This window comes from Cygnus atratus, chromosome 1, assembly GCF_013377495.2.
Source record: "Cygnus atratus isolate AKBS03 ecotype Queensland, Australia chromosome 1, CAtr_DNAZoo_HiC_assembly, whole genome shotgun sequence".
NCBI lineage: Eukaryota > Metazoa > Chordata > Aves > Anseriformes > Anatidae > Cygnus > Cygnus atratus.
In genome coordinates, this window is record NC_066362.1 from 40,658,892 (window position 1) to 40,672,491 (window position 13,600).

Genomic DNA, 13,600 nt, shown 5'->3' on the forward strand with positions numbered 1-13,600 from the left:
CGGTGCAGGGAAATGGGGGCTGTGGTCAGTCTATAGCATTTCACCTCCGCCACTCCTTCTCGGTCACTCCCTGCCCCTGCTCCACGAGGGGTCCCTCCCACGGGATGCTGTCCTTCCCAAACTGAGCCTGTGGGGGCTGCCCACAGGCAGCAGCTCTTCAGGAACTGCCCCAACATGGCTCCGTACCACGGGGTCCATCCCCCAGGAGCAAACTGCTCCAGCACGGGTCCCCCACGGGCGGCAGCTCCCCACACACCCCTGCTCCTGCGTGGGCTCCTCTCCACGGGCTGCAGCTCCGGCCCGGGGCCTGCTCCTGCGGGGGCTCTCCATGGGCCGCAGCCTCCTCCAGGCCACATCCACCTGCTCCACCGGGGGCTCCTCCACGGGGGGGCTGCAGCGTGGAGATCTGCTCCATGTGGGACCCCTGGGCTGCAGGGGGACAGCCTGCTCCACCAGGGGCCTCTCCACAGGCCGCAGGGGAACTGCTGCTGCCTGCCTGGAGCACCTCCTGCCCTCCTGCTGCACTGACCTTGGGGCCTGCAGGGCTGGTTCTGTTTTCTCACTCCTCTCTCCCAGCTGCCGCACATCATTTTTTACCCTGTTACCTAAAAAGAGATCTTTTAGTTTCTAGCACTGAGTTTTGAAACACGACCACTTGACAAGAAGACCCAGGAAAACGCATCATGAAAAAGATTTTTTATTTATGATTTCAGAGATCATCATCTGAGTCATTATCCTCAATTTTTTGTAGTGGCCGCTTAACACCGATTATTAAATCAATACTGAGAAGCTCTGTAACACAATGAAGAACTGAAATTACTAACTGGTATTTGCAATACACTGACTCCAAGCCTTTCTCATTCACAGGCAGAGGCTGATTTTTCCTGAGTGCATTTGTGGTTTTGAGATAAAATTTGGCAAAGCTGTTCCCTTCTGTTGTCCCATATAAGGACTTTGGAATAATTAACAAAGCATCAGCAACGACACTGGATATGACAGTTACCGCTGACTGCTGAAGCTGCTTTGCATAGTACTGAATATAATAATGTAACAAGATTTCAAAGTAACCTCCTACTGGCAAAACTGATCCTGCTTCTATGATGGAGCTGGAATAATTCTGTGCAATACTTACACAACCCTCTTCATGTTTGAATGGAATTATACCACAGCTAGCTTTCTCTAGATCTTTACTGACATCTAGGCGTTCACACACGGTAACTGTGTTAGCGTTGCCTGTTGTTAATACAGCAGTACTGTAATTCTTCTGATTGTCCACTGATAAATCACTTTCGTAGCCCTTGTGCATTTCACCTGAATGCTCACATTTTGCATGTGCTTTCTGTGCATCTGTGGAAGAGCCAGCCCCTCTGCAGGGAATGTTTAACTCTTCACTGTGTGAGGCGGGATTTGAGGGTATCTGCGAAACTGTTTGTATACCTGCTGGATTTTCACTTCCCTTTAGAGCAGAGTCTACAATTTGTGTGTCTGTTTCACCCCTGTGTGTTTTCAGTTGATGTTCAGAAACCTGATTACTGTTACAATAAATATTTCCTATTGTAAGTTGCTTCTGAGTAGCTGAAGAATGCCTGCTACAACCATCTGAGGCATCATTCTGGCTTTCACCTTTGGACCTGCATTCCTCCCTCCCATCAACTGTCTTAAACAGCTGTTGTAGCATCGTGAATGCCCCCTGTATGGCAGCAGCATGTTGCTCATTAACCCCATCCACTGGCCCACAAAGAACGAGGCAATGAGGCTGAAAGGCACACGCGCTGCTGGCGAAGCCAACGTGAGCGTATCTCTTGGAGCCCAGCAGCAAGGGCCGACAAAACATCACTGCTGCAGTGTCTGTGATTTCACTACACCCGTTATCACCAAAAGGCGAATAGGGCGAGACTCCCGTGATTTCACGGATAAGGGCAACTTCTTCCGAGGAGAGACACTCCACCACGGACACACCGTACAGCTTCGCGTAGTAGACAACGACGTCCTGCTGCTTCACGCTCGACAGCAGCAGCCCAACGTTGCTGCTCCGCAAGCGTTTCACCGCGGCTTCTGTTCTGGCCTCGCACCAGCGCCGGGCGGCCTCATACTGACCCTCGGAGCCCACGACGAGCTCGACGCCGGGCGCAGAGGGGCCGGCGTGCAGGGGCTCGGTGACCACCACGGCCCCCACGGCCCCGCTGGTGGGGCTGTAGGCGGCGAAGTCCCCGCGGAGGACGATGCCGGGCAGCACCGCGGAGCCGTCGAGGGGCAGGCCGGGCACGGCGGCGTGCAGCGCCTCGAAATGGCGGCCGAGGAGGCGCAGGGCGGGCGGGCAGCGGGCGGCGCAGCGGCCGAGGTACTCGCAGCACAGGCGGGCGAGGCGCCGCCGCTCGCCCGGCCCGACCCGGCCGCGCAGGTAGGCGTCCAGCAGCGCCTCCAGGGCGGCCAGGTCTACCCGCTGCTCCTCCCCGGGAAAGGCGGACAGGAGGTGGCGGCGCAGCCCCAGCGCGGCGGCCGGCTCCAGCACCCGCCTCTCGAAGTCGGGCAGCGCCCGCCCGGCCCCGCCGGCCGCCCGCAGGCCGCGCAGCACGGCGGCCAGCAGCAGCACGAACGTCTTGGCGCCGTCCCCCGTCGCGCCTCGGTGGCGGCAGGCGGCGGCCGCCATCGCCCTGCGGGCACGCAGAGCCGGTCAGCGCCCGCTCCCCACCCCCGCTCCCTCCCTTCCCCGTCCCCCCGCGGTACCTGGCCGTCGGCGGCTGCAGGCAGAGCGCCTCCAGCAGGCGCCGCCCGTCCCTCGTGAGCAGCGGCCGCCCGTCGGGCCGCAGCACCAGCGCCCGCCCGCCCCGCGGCCCCAGCGCGCCGCGCACCGCGCCCGCCATGGCCGTCGCCTCCTGCGCCAGGCGCCCCGCGTCCGGCACCGCCATGGCCGCGGCGGGCACGGGGCGCATGCGCGGCGCGCTGAGGTGCGGGAGGCGGCATGGCGGCACCCGCCCGCCTCCCGCAACGGTTTCGCTCCTGAGGTGGCCGGGAGCCCCCCGCCGCGAGAGAAGAGGCAGAGGGGAGTTTCTGCGTTTATTTCACTACGCGAGGGAAGCTAGTTCTCAAACACACAAGCCTTGACAAAAGGGGGGGGGGGTTAGGTATGGCACAAACTTGACAAACCGTACATCCGCGTCTCGGAACAGCGCGAAGCCCATCAAGAAGGCACTATTGACAATACTCGAGTATCTGCGAAATTTTCAGAGGTTTCAGGATAACCCTTCAAAAAGAATGATTAAAATTTACAGAGGGACAGAACCCTTGTGGTACGTCACTTACATAAACGGTGGGGAAATAATAGCCTTTAACAAAATATATTACACATCGAATCCAAAGTCTGTTTCATAAACACCAGTCTGGCAAATAAAATAAAACAAATCCCAAAGGCACAGGAGGGCAACAAAGAAAAAAAAAAGAAACCACCATCATCGCATTTGAAAGGTAGACCTATAAAATAATTTCTTTACAAGATTAAACTGGAGGCAAAAACCCCAGGCTATGCCCTCAGTAAGTAATGTCATCTACTTCAAAGTAATCGACATGTGAAATGCAAGAAACATCACCTGCTGCTGAAACTGCTACTTGCTAGGTTTCACATGGCTTATTTGCCCTTTTTAACCTTAGGTCATCTGTACCTAACTAGGCAATCTGTACCTAAATGGCAAATTAAAGGCTTAGAGTGCATTTGAAAACAAAACAGAACAACAAAACCACATGGCAACAAAGTCTGAAAATACTTCCTGTACAAGAAGAAACAACAACAAACAACATTTGTAAATCAAATGTGGAAACAAGTGCTGTTTTAAACTTTAAAAACCAGTAGGAGGCTACAGCCCTCAAAAATCTGCAAACTGTACAGTCAACGGAGTAACTCTGTGCAGAGCTCAGTGTTAAGTACATAATATTCAAGATCAGCCACATGTCATGGTTAAATGGTGATTCTCTAGCGATGGTGAGGTGCTAGAGAAAAGGCTTCATGCACCAGGCCTGTGACCAGCTGTACTGTAAGAATCAGGCAAGAAATTACTTTGTTCTGTTTACATAAGGAAACATAATACAAAACCCAACCAAATCCTAGGTTTCAATGTACTTTTTAGAATTTAAGGAATCTGATCATACCATCAAGCAGAAGTCTGCAGTTTTAATTGTAAAAAGTTTCATCACACGTCCTTTACCTTCCTGCACCATGATGAAAAACACTTCCACAACAGAAGTAACCTCTAAAAAATAAGTTGAAAAGGAAGATAAGCATAGGCATTTTGTCTCGCTCTGTTCAAATTTACTTGTCTTGAGCTGAGTATGAATTTCAGATATGGAGCATTTGTTTAGTCTGATGCTGTCTGACACCATACAGCCTGCCAGCTAGCTGGGTCAAATCCACACTTACTACCATGCAGTCCATGTAGGAATACATGAGTCTGTGTTAATAACTGATCTTGAATAGAAGTGATTAAAATCAACATAAAAGGGCAGAAGGACATTCCTATTTACAAGGCAGATAAAAAGCTTGTAACTATCATTCAAGAGTTTCAGCACCACAAACTTAGCTGAGATATTTTAGCAGATTGAAGTTATTGCCCCAATTTTGATTTTTTACTTCACTCATTTCCTCTTATATTAGCCCCATGTACAGAGGGACCTGACTTGGATTGTAAGACAGGTGAAGCTTTGACATTTGACCACTATAATGAATGGCCAAATTTCATCCTGAGAAGATTACAATAATACTATAATATTAGTAGTTTGCCATTTTATATATGGCAAACAACTTCAGTTTCTGTTAGAGCTAACTTAGGGATTGTTTCTTTTTTTAAAAAAACAGAAAACGTAACAGTGAGGGACTTTCTACATTCACAAATTCTGTCTCATCAGTTGTAGACATAATAGAGTCCCCATGCCTGAAAAAGATTTAAGAAGTAGCTATACTAACATGAAGCTGTAAGAAATAACCTGAAGTCGACTGCTTAAGCAAAGAACTTTCACATCACTGAGGCCCAGAGAAGGGGAAAGGTAAAACAGAAGGTGAGGTGCTGTCAAGATGTCAGCCGCAGGAATATAAGAGCTTGAATGACAAACAGCAGTAAATAGTATTTTCACCAAATACTGAACAAGACTGATGCAGAACAGAATATGACATCACTTGGAGAGTCAGTAAGGCTGCCCATGGCAAAGGGATCAACAGGACATGGCAAAAAAAGCCAAAAATGACCTCTGAACTTTCCACTGCACGGGATGGATTTGATTTCTGACAGGATCCACTGAAAACAAACTTGGTTGCACTTTGCGTTGTGCCTCCCATCCTCCCATCATCTCACCTGGATAGCTGAAAGTACCTTTACAATACTACAGCTCCTTTTTGACTTGATGCAAACACGGAAAGGCGTGACTTGTGCAAGGAAATCACCAGATAAACACTGGCACCCATTTGTTTTGGATGAAATTTTTACAAGTTCTATACATGCATATAGTTCTTCAAATGAAATGCTGCAAACCCTGGTTCTAAACTGAAACTTAAGCTTCACATAAATTTGTACAGCTCAGCTTAATGAACAGGTGCACCGGGGTGGGGTGTTCAGTTAGGTAGCATATACTGCAGGAAGGACAAATCTAACAAGCAGTGTTTCGCTATCATTTGTTCCAAGGTGTGCGTTGTTAGCTGTCCCACAGTTCCTAGGGCTGGTTCCCTTGTAAACACACACTTCTCATTTGCAAGTGAACTGTTGATAGTGGCCAAATTCTGTTCTGCATAGTCTTTCCTTTGGGAAATTCAGCTCATGCTACATACTATGCATAACGTCGCACCTTCACATTTTGTTACAAAAATAAGAGAGTCCTGGCATCATCAGTCTGTCTTCTTACTATGATATGGCGACACACAAATGTAAATTCAGAGCTGTCCATTTATCAAGGCTTAAAAAACATACCCTAAATCCTCAACACGTGCAATTCATGAATATGAGCGGACAATTACCTTTCCAGGTGCTGCGCTAGTAAAAATGTGCTCTGTACAGGAGATGCAGGAATGTATTTATGAAGAGTCTGAAGTTTCAAAACTCTAAAATTAAAACGGCTGGTTTATAAGCCACTAGTTATTCAGGATAAAAACCGTCATACCTCCAAAACAAATTAAGGACATCAAATTTCAGAATTCCCAGAGACTTCAGCTGTTTACTCAACAGTTCCTAACATTCATGACCTTTGTATAATAACGTATTTCTTTGACCTTAAAGAAAAGTTTACTTCCGAACACCCAACACCATTTACAAAAAATGTTGGTACGCATGGCTACTTTTAAAGTCACTTTGTTACAAAAATGGTAAGTTGAAATGTAACAAAGTCTGCTTGTTTATTACTCTACCATACCAGGAATCATGTCCTATCTACAGTGCCTGACCTCTGAATTTTCAGTTTGATCTATTCCGTGGTGAAGATTCATCAGTACAGCGTGTGACGTAATATAAAACACAAGGCTGATGTTGTATGTCTGTGAGACAGAGGCACAAACCAGGAGCAAGAGTGTACTGGCACTTACACGATTCTTACTTCAACTGGGTAGATGGAAGGATGATTCTGAACCATGGACTCTGAGGCAAAAGTTCTGTAAGTTGTTGCTACAGGGCTCTTTTAAATAATATTGCATCATTTAAAGTCCAGCTTAAATATGGTCCCCAGTAACTGATCATTCCAGTTTCGAAAGGCCCTTGTTCACACTTCCTATTTGAACAAGAAATTAATGATAAGCTGTAGCAGAACCAGGAGTAAAATGAAGATATAGTGCTTCAGCTGCAAAAACTGGTTGTCCACAGTCGGTGAATTAGAAGTGACTCGATTTCGTAGAGCCATAATGTCCCTGCAAGATACAGAATAATATCCTGTAAATTACTATCTAGACATTTTGGCATTTCTAGTATGTTAGGGGTCCCTACAGAACACAAATTTTGAGGAAAATTATGAAATATTGATGAGTAACTGACACTTGGGAAGAAGGGCAGTTGAACTACTTTTCCTACTCTTTCAATGACATCAGGGCTCTAAAGCAGAAAGATACACACCAGCCTCCAAAAAAAACACCTAGAAAATTAGTGTTCTCTAAACCATTTTAAAGCATTTTATTCAGTACTACCTCTTAATGTCTTCCTGTGTTTCCTTTATAGATTCAATGGCACTCTGCAGTTCACCAAGATCCGCCCCTTTTTTCCTTATTCGTGTATTATGCTTCATGAGTTGTGCTAGAAAAATACAAAAGACAGATTTAATTCCCAGGATAGGTCCTTAGTCCAAAACTGAACAAAGTAACAAGGACAAACTAAGCGATTTGCAAAAATGAGGAGAAAGTTTTCTAATTGAGTTTCTAGTGAAAACTAAAGCTTTATTCCAAAGTCCCCTACAGCACAGGGCAGCAAGTTAAGTGTTAGAACTATCTTACAACTCTCACTGTACTGTTGAATTTCTGCTAGCATTCTCAACAACAAAAATCTGTCTCTATCAACACACTGATCTACAAATTAAAACAACTCACTTTGTTTTAAGAAAGAAAAGAGCTTACAAACACAATTTGTTTTCCAGATACTAAATACGTGCAGCACTGAAGCCTACTTTATCCTACATATTGATATTTAAGAGGACAGGAAAGGCAATTAAGACCATGAGCCATTCTGCTGCTTTTGTTTTTCCAGAATGTGCTTCGTACTGAAGTGTTATCTAAAGCACATATTATTTTGTGACACAAACATCTTGAAATAAGAAGAGCATGTGTGACTACAGAACACTGTTTAACCGTCAGATAAATTTATTATGTTTGTACAAAAACGTATTTTTTCCTACCTTCACTTCCAGAAGAATCCTGATTATCGGGCTCAGGGGATGAGAAACCACACTCCCCTTTTTTCTGGCCGGTTGGTTTTCGCTTGATTTTTGGAACACTAACCTACAATTAAGCTTACGAATTATTTCCAGAGAACCAGAACTGTAGCAAAAGCAGCACATTCTGACAGCAATAGTTAAAAGCACGATATCTCACAGAAGTCAAAGCTAAGATTGTTGATATAAACACAACCCAAAGTTTGTGCACCTTTCTATTTAAGGGAAAGGCCATATTAAACCGTCGAGTTCAAGTTTGTGTTATTTTATATCCCTAGCCAATTAAGTCATCTCTACCGCTCAGGATGCATCACAGAAGTGAAAGACTACGAATCAGGTAACCCACATTTTTGGATGGTAAAAACGATATTTTCTAACCCTCCCAATGCTCTGAGGACCTTCACACACGTCACACAATATATCCGAGCACTTGTTTATATTGTGTGAATCTTTCTGCACAGGATAACAAAACCGGTACATACCATCGGTGTCCGGTGTCGAACTTTTGTTTGGATTGTGCCATCTTTTTCAAATTGGATCATATCATTCAAAGGGTCCCATGGCCTGGTACTAGACAAAGTGAACACAAATGATTAATACCACAGCAATTTAAATGAGAAATATTTTCTTGCTCAGAAACTATTCAGTATGTATACGTTAATGATCTTTTTCCCTATGCGGTGGTAAGAACACAAGCCGTCATATTACCCAGCAGTATTATTATGAAATCATCTGGCCAGAGCTACGTACTTGTCAACACGGAGAGGTTTTCTGCGTAACGTAGTTATTATTCTAGAACTACAGGGAAATGAGGGGATTTTTTTTGTTATTACTTTGGGCTGCTTTTTTGCCTTTTTTTCTTCCTTTTAAATGACCAAGGTAAGGCAGTGAATACTGTATATTATTGACTTCCATAATAACTCTAACACTTTTATCTCTGTTTGCCAGTATGCCTAGGAAGAACAGATTAAGACTCAGTCATCCCCCCAGACTGCTTTCATTCCAAAGCGGCTAATGGTAATCAACATCGGTCAAGAAGCAGTACTGAGCTACATACAGTTTGCTTGTTCAGGTTTTTAAGAGTGTTTTTCTAGGTGCAGGTTGATATAAAATGAAAAAAAAAAAAAAATCAAGCAAAAGACAGAGCTCGCTGGAGAATGACAAGTAGCCAAAGGCAAAGACAGACATCCTCACTGAGCACGGCCTTTGCAGGACAGAAACTGCAAGTCAGCTGCATGGAGATCATTCTGATGCACAGCTTCAGCAACTGCAGATTAAACACGGATTTCCTTTCATCTCTTCCTGCATGCTTTTTAAAACATTAAACATAATTTAAAAATTTCAGATGTCGTGAACATACACCTGCATTTACATCTTAGCTTAACTTGGCTTAAGTTAAGCATCATCTACAGTAACTGGATAAGAACAAGGCATTCCTCTCCCAAAGGTCTTTCAAAGCTGCAATCCCGATACCTATATCCCTAATCCTGGTTTCTAATTCAGGTATCTTAAATTCCACAGCTCACTGAACACATCTTCACGGTGACCATAAAAGACTCTGCTCTCTATATGGCCCAGGTGGTGAGTTGGCCTCATATGCAGAAAAGGAGTCAGAAATTTCTTCCAGTGACAGCTGACAGCACAGACTGCTTTCTAGCACATTCTAACGCTTCTGTGGCACACACTTGAACCACAAGGCCTCGAGGAGACATGAAATATGCACAATGCACCCTAAAGCACCGTGCCCTAGAAAATTCTTGAATATAGCATGAATGTATAGAGGCACATAACCAAAAAGAGGAATAAAATAATAATAAATAAAAAAATCAACAAGATAGAAAAGCCCATTGCAATGATTACACGAAACATATTTTCCTGATTTAGCAATCACTGTCTTTTCAGCATTACTTATTAATGCCCTCTCTTTGGTGAAGCTCAGCCCAAGTTCAGCTAAAAAACTACCCATCTTGGTTGAAGCATATTACTAGGTATATTGAGTAGCACTGCATATTTGTTGCGTTTGAATAACTCTGAGTTCTTGTGCTCCCGGACGCACAACAAGAGTCTCAGAGGCACTACCAAGCGTTTAACTAGCAGTTTTGGTATAAGCATTCCAGCACTCACTCAGCGTATTTATAGTGCCATTCTCCTGTGACTGAATCCTGATCGAACAGCTTGCACGTCCACTCTTCACCCTTAAGTTTCCTCTCTTTGGCACTCCTCCTCTGAGCTTCTTCCAGAACATATTTCTCTTGAGTAGCTTCTGTTTGGTCTTTATTATTTATTGCTTTAGTCACTTGCTGCCAAAGCCTGACAAATAAGCAATATAAAGAGTTACAATCTGTTTATAATAACTGATTGAAAATATTTTCCTAATTATAGGCTAAGTGAGGGGATCAACCTCTAAAGAAGACACTACTGTATTGTAATATACCTTTTATCTACATTTCCAACAAGACCTTCTATGATTGTAAGATTTATAAATAACAAACTTTTAGTATTTAACACTATTGCTTTCTTGTTTTACACGTCAGTATCAACAAATACATGAAGGAAGGAAAACAACAGCTACTGGCTAATTTTTGCAATTTGGAGAAGATAATGAGTTCTATTTTGTAAAAAATAATTGTAAGTGCTTCTAAAGTGAACTTACTTCTCTGACTCAAAGTCATCTTGCTCTTCGAACTTCACAGTGTATCTAGGTAACCTACGCTGCTTGATATCAGACGTTGGGTTCCAGAATGTCTCCGAAACATCTGTCTTCTTGTCCCTAATAGTAACTTCACTGTCCTGTAACATACATAGTTCAGTTACCTTAACTGTAATAATCTCAAATAGTGCCAAAATAATACGAACAGAAAGAATAATCATTTTTTTTTCAACAAGAATTTCTTTTATTTCAGATAAATGCAGTTAAAAATAATTACATATGCTAATTACAAAATTCAATTTCTGCACTCTGCGCTGGCTCTAGCTTGGAATAGGTACACAATGGAACCATTAACCACATCCAACAGTGGCACCTCACCAGAACTAAAACAAATTTAAAAATTTCATGCTGATGCCATAACAATTTCTCATAATACTAACACTTATATTAAAACATTTCACAAGTTGAAAAGTATTTTCATCAGGAACTACTCAAACATACTCAACTTTTCCACCTGTAAGGGCTGCAATTAACAGTACATTGAATCTAAGGTCATTCTTGAGAACTGGTTAACTATAAAAAGATATTTTCAATGAAAGTGGCACTTAATCGACTTTATTTTTTTTTTTAATTTAGGTGTCTTTATTTTTGTAACTAAGTGCCGTTTTCACTTGCCAGAATTTACGCAGCACTATCACTCACTACTTACCCAGTGACCTTCCAAAATAGCCAGAACTTCTTTGCCAAGCTTAATTTTCCCTGATATTTGATTAACACTGTCGTTGTTACCTAAAAACGGCTGCAAAACAAAAAGAAATGCCTCCATGTTTATTTTAATAGCAAATTACTGGCATATATGTTGAGTGTTAAGGAATTAAGTGATTTATGAAATCTGACGTAAACAGCCCCGATTGCTTTCAGTATCACAACTTCTGTCTAACAACCCCAGAAGGAAGTTGTTCCCTCTGTATTTTCTCAAAAGCTTTGCTGAACAACAGCATATGAATTGGCTAAGAAATCTGGAAAGAAAAGGGCAAATAATGCAGAAAACAGCGACGTGATGATATCTCGGAGGAAACTGTCATTTGCTATACAAATTTCACCACTTTGCCAAGGACTCTTTGTTACTAGAGATTAACTCTGAAAAAAGCAACAAGAAAAAATGATTGCCGGGAATTTTCTTCAGCCTTTTTGATAGTCTGCACATGTATCCTGTGTGTTGATGAGGCGAAACTTCCATTACTACAGCCTCCTAACTTTTAAGTTTCCCCTATAATCTCAACCGAATACAGTTTTCCTCTCCATATGCACATTTCTCTTTAATGGCTATTTGTTTAACCTTGAATCGGTTTCTGCCTCAAAGATGGCAAACATATTTTTCAGAAGTTCAAGCCATTTACATGTAGTTGAGAAACCTTTCTTTAGCCTTTGCAACTGGGTGGGTGCTTCTATAGCAAACAGAGCTGCCAAAAATAGTAGGCAAAACTGCTCCTTAATGCTGGACATTAGGCTGATCCGAACGTCAGCAGAAACCCTTGCACCACCTTTGTTTAAAGTTTTATTCAGGGGGGAAGAAGGGAACCTGGGTTTGAGTTCTCCAGATTAAAAAGACCCTGAACGTTTTCAGAGAACTAAAAACCTCCATGAAATATTCACAAGACAAAAAAACCGAGCTGCTGATCAGTTCCTGTGCGAGGAGCTCCCCTGCTCTTGCACACGTTCCCAGACACGCACAGACAGATGCCACTGCTGGAAATGAGACCGACTGTTGCTTCCTCCTGCCCCTGCCCTAGCCAAGTTGTTCTTAAGTTTCGTAGCAATATGTTAGCACTGTGACAGAAGTGTCCTTATGACCAGAGGTTAAGACAGAGCTTCAGTCAAGACCTTTGGAAACAGAAGAGTACATTAAATAAACAGATGACAATATAACTCCCTTTTTTAATTTAATCACTATTTGCTAGATACACATTGCTAGATACACATGGCAATTAATATGAAAATTCTTCAGTTTCCAGAGAAGACAATTCCATATTAAAGAAAATTAAATGAGATTGTATCTAAGGCTTGACCTGATAATATATATATATATATTTAATATTCTAACACTTATTCTCATGCCCACTTGCAGCGTTCACTGACCTTGAGTTTGAATTCAATTGTTGCACTGTAGCCAGTTTTTTCACAGGTGATATTGACTGCTCCCCCAAGCTCTAAGGTCATTGTGCCATACAGAATTCCTGCGAGAAAGAGCCAACATGAAAATTTCTAACTGGACAAGATAAAAAATAAAGTTCTTTGGGCCCAATTCCTACAGTAGGATTCCCCTGCAGTCCAGCATTTGAAACACTGAATACATTTTACATACAACAGATGCCTATGCAAGTATATTTTTTTCAGCATGCACATTTTCCCTCGCTGCACATTCTCCCACCTTTCTCCCTCTCTGTTGGCATTACTAGTCACACTAGTTCTTCTTGTTTGATTTGACTGTATGTATGTAAGGTGTTTTTTACTTGTTCAGTATTATTTTTCTCAACAAAACCATATAAGAACGAATCCAACAATGTTAAAACATCCACAAAAAACAGAAAGAGAAGGGCCTACCAAAGTAATGTCAAGTTACATAATTCTGCTAACTCATTCGCCATACAACTCTAAGAAATCTTAGAGCTGTTGATTCTGGCTTCTGAAAAACCAATTGTGGCAGAGAATGTGAAAGTTGAAAACACCCAGCAATGCTGCAATGTATTTTGTACAACTACTAACCTTCCAGAAAGGAACTACTGACTAGTTTCTAATAGCAAAACTAAAGACAAATGGTCATGATTTGCACTCAAATCACACAGTGAGGTGTAGATACTACACTGACTTTTCCAATAGGAAAACACTGGAGAAACTGAAAGCTGTTCTTTAGAAAAGAAAGCAACTCAAACAGTAAATTGTCACGTAAGGACAGATAGCCACATATGCTCTTAGTATTTTTTTAAATATTCATTTCCATGCCAAAAATAGATGATTGCTTAAACAACATTTTTTCTCCCCATGAGGTATGTGGAAGCATAGAAC

The 13,600-nt window shown here is 42.9% G+C and overlaps 2 protein-coding genes across 9 annotated transcripts in view; both read right to left on the bottom strand.

The window, feature by feature from the left end:
• Positions 1 to 681: 681 nt before the first annotated feature.
• BBS10 (Bardet-Biedl syndrome 10) lies at positions 682 to 2,909 on the bottom strand. Its single transcript, XM_035544013.2, has 2 exons — positions 2,728 to 2,909; positions 682 to 2,654 (listed from the first exon to the last, which is right to left on the bottom strand). The coding sequence occupies exons 1-2, from the start codon at positions 2,907 to 2,909 to the stop codon at positions 710 to 712; spliced, it is 2,127 nt and encodes a 708-aa protein (XP_035399906.2). The 3' UTR covers positions 682 to 709.
• Positions 2,910 to 3,044: 135 nt separating this feature from the next.
• OSBPL8 (oxysterol binding protein like 8) overlaps positions 3,045 to 13,600 on the bottom strand; it is a 90,989-nt gene continuing 80,433 nt past the window's right edge. For all 8 annotated transcript variants that reach the window (XM_050709462.1, XM_035543895.2, XM_050709450.1 and 5 more), the window contains 8 exons: positions 12,674 to 12,771; positions 11,244 to 11,333; positions 10,538 to 10,674; positions 10,009 to 10,194; positions 8,367 to 8,454; positions 7,849 to 7,951; positions 7,148 to 7,253; positions 3,045 to 6,874 (listed from right to left, as the gene is read on the bottom strand). In XM_050709462.1, the coding sequence (XP_050565419.1) occupies positions 6,739 to 6,874; positions 7,148 to 7,253; positions 7,849 to 7,951; positions 8,367 to 8,454; positions 10,009 to 10,194; positions 10,538 to 10,674; positions 11,244 to 11,333; positions 12,674 to 12,771 (944 nt within the window). In that variant the 3' untranslated portion in view covers positions 3,045 to 6,738. The remainder of the gene's footprint in view (positions 6,875 to 7,147; positions 7,254 to 7,848; positions 7,952 to 8,366; positions 8,455 to 10,008; positions 10,195 to 10,537; positions 10,675 to 11,243; positions 11,334 to 12,673; positions 12,772 to 13,600) is intronic.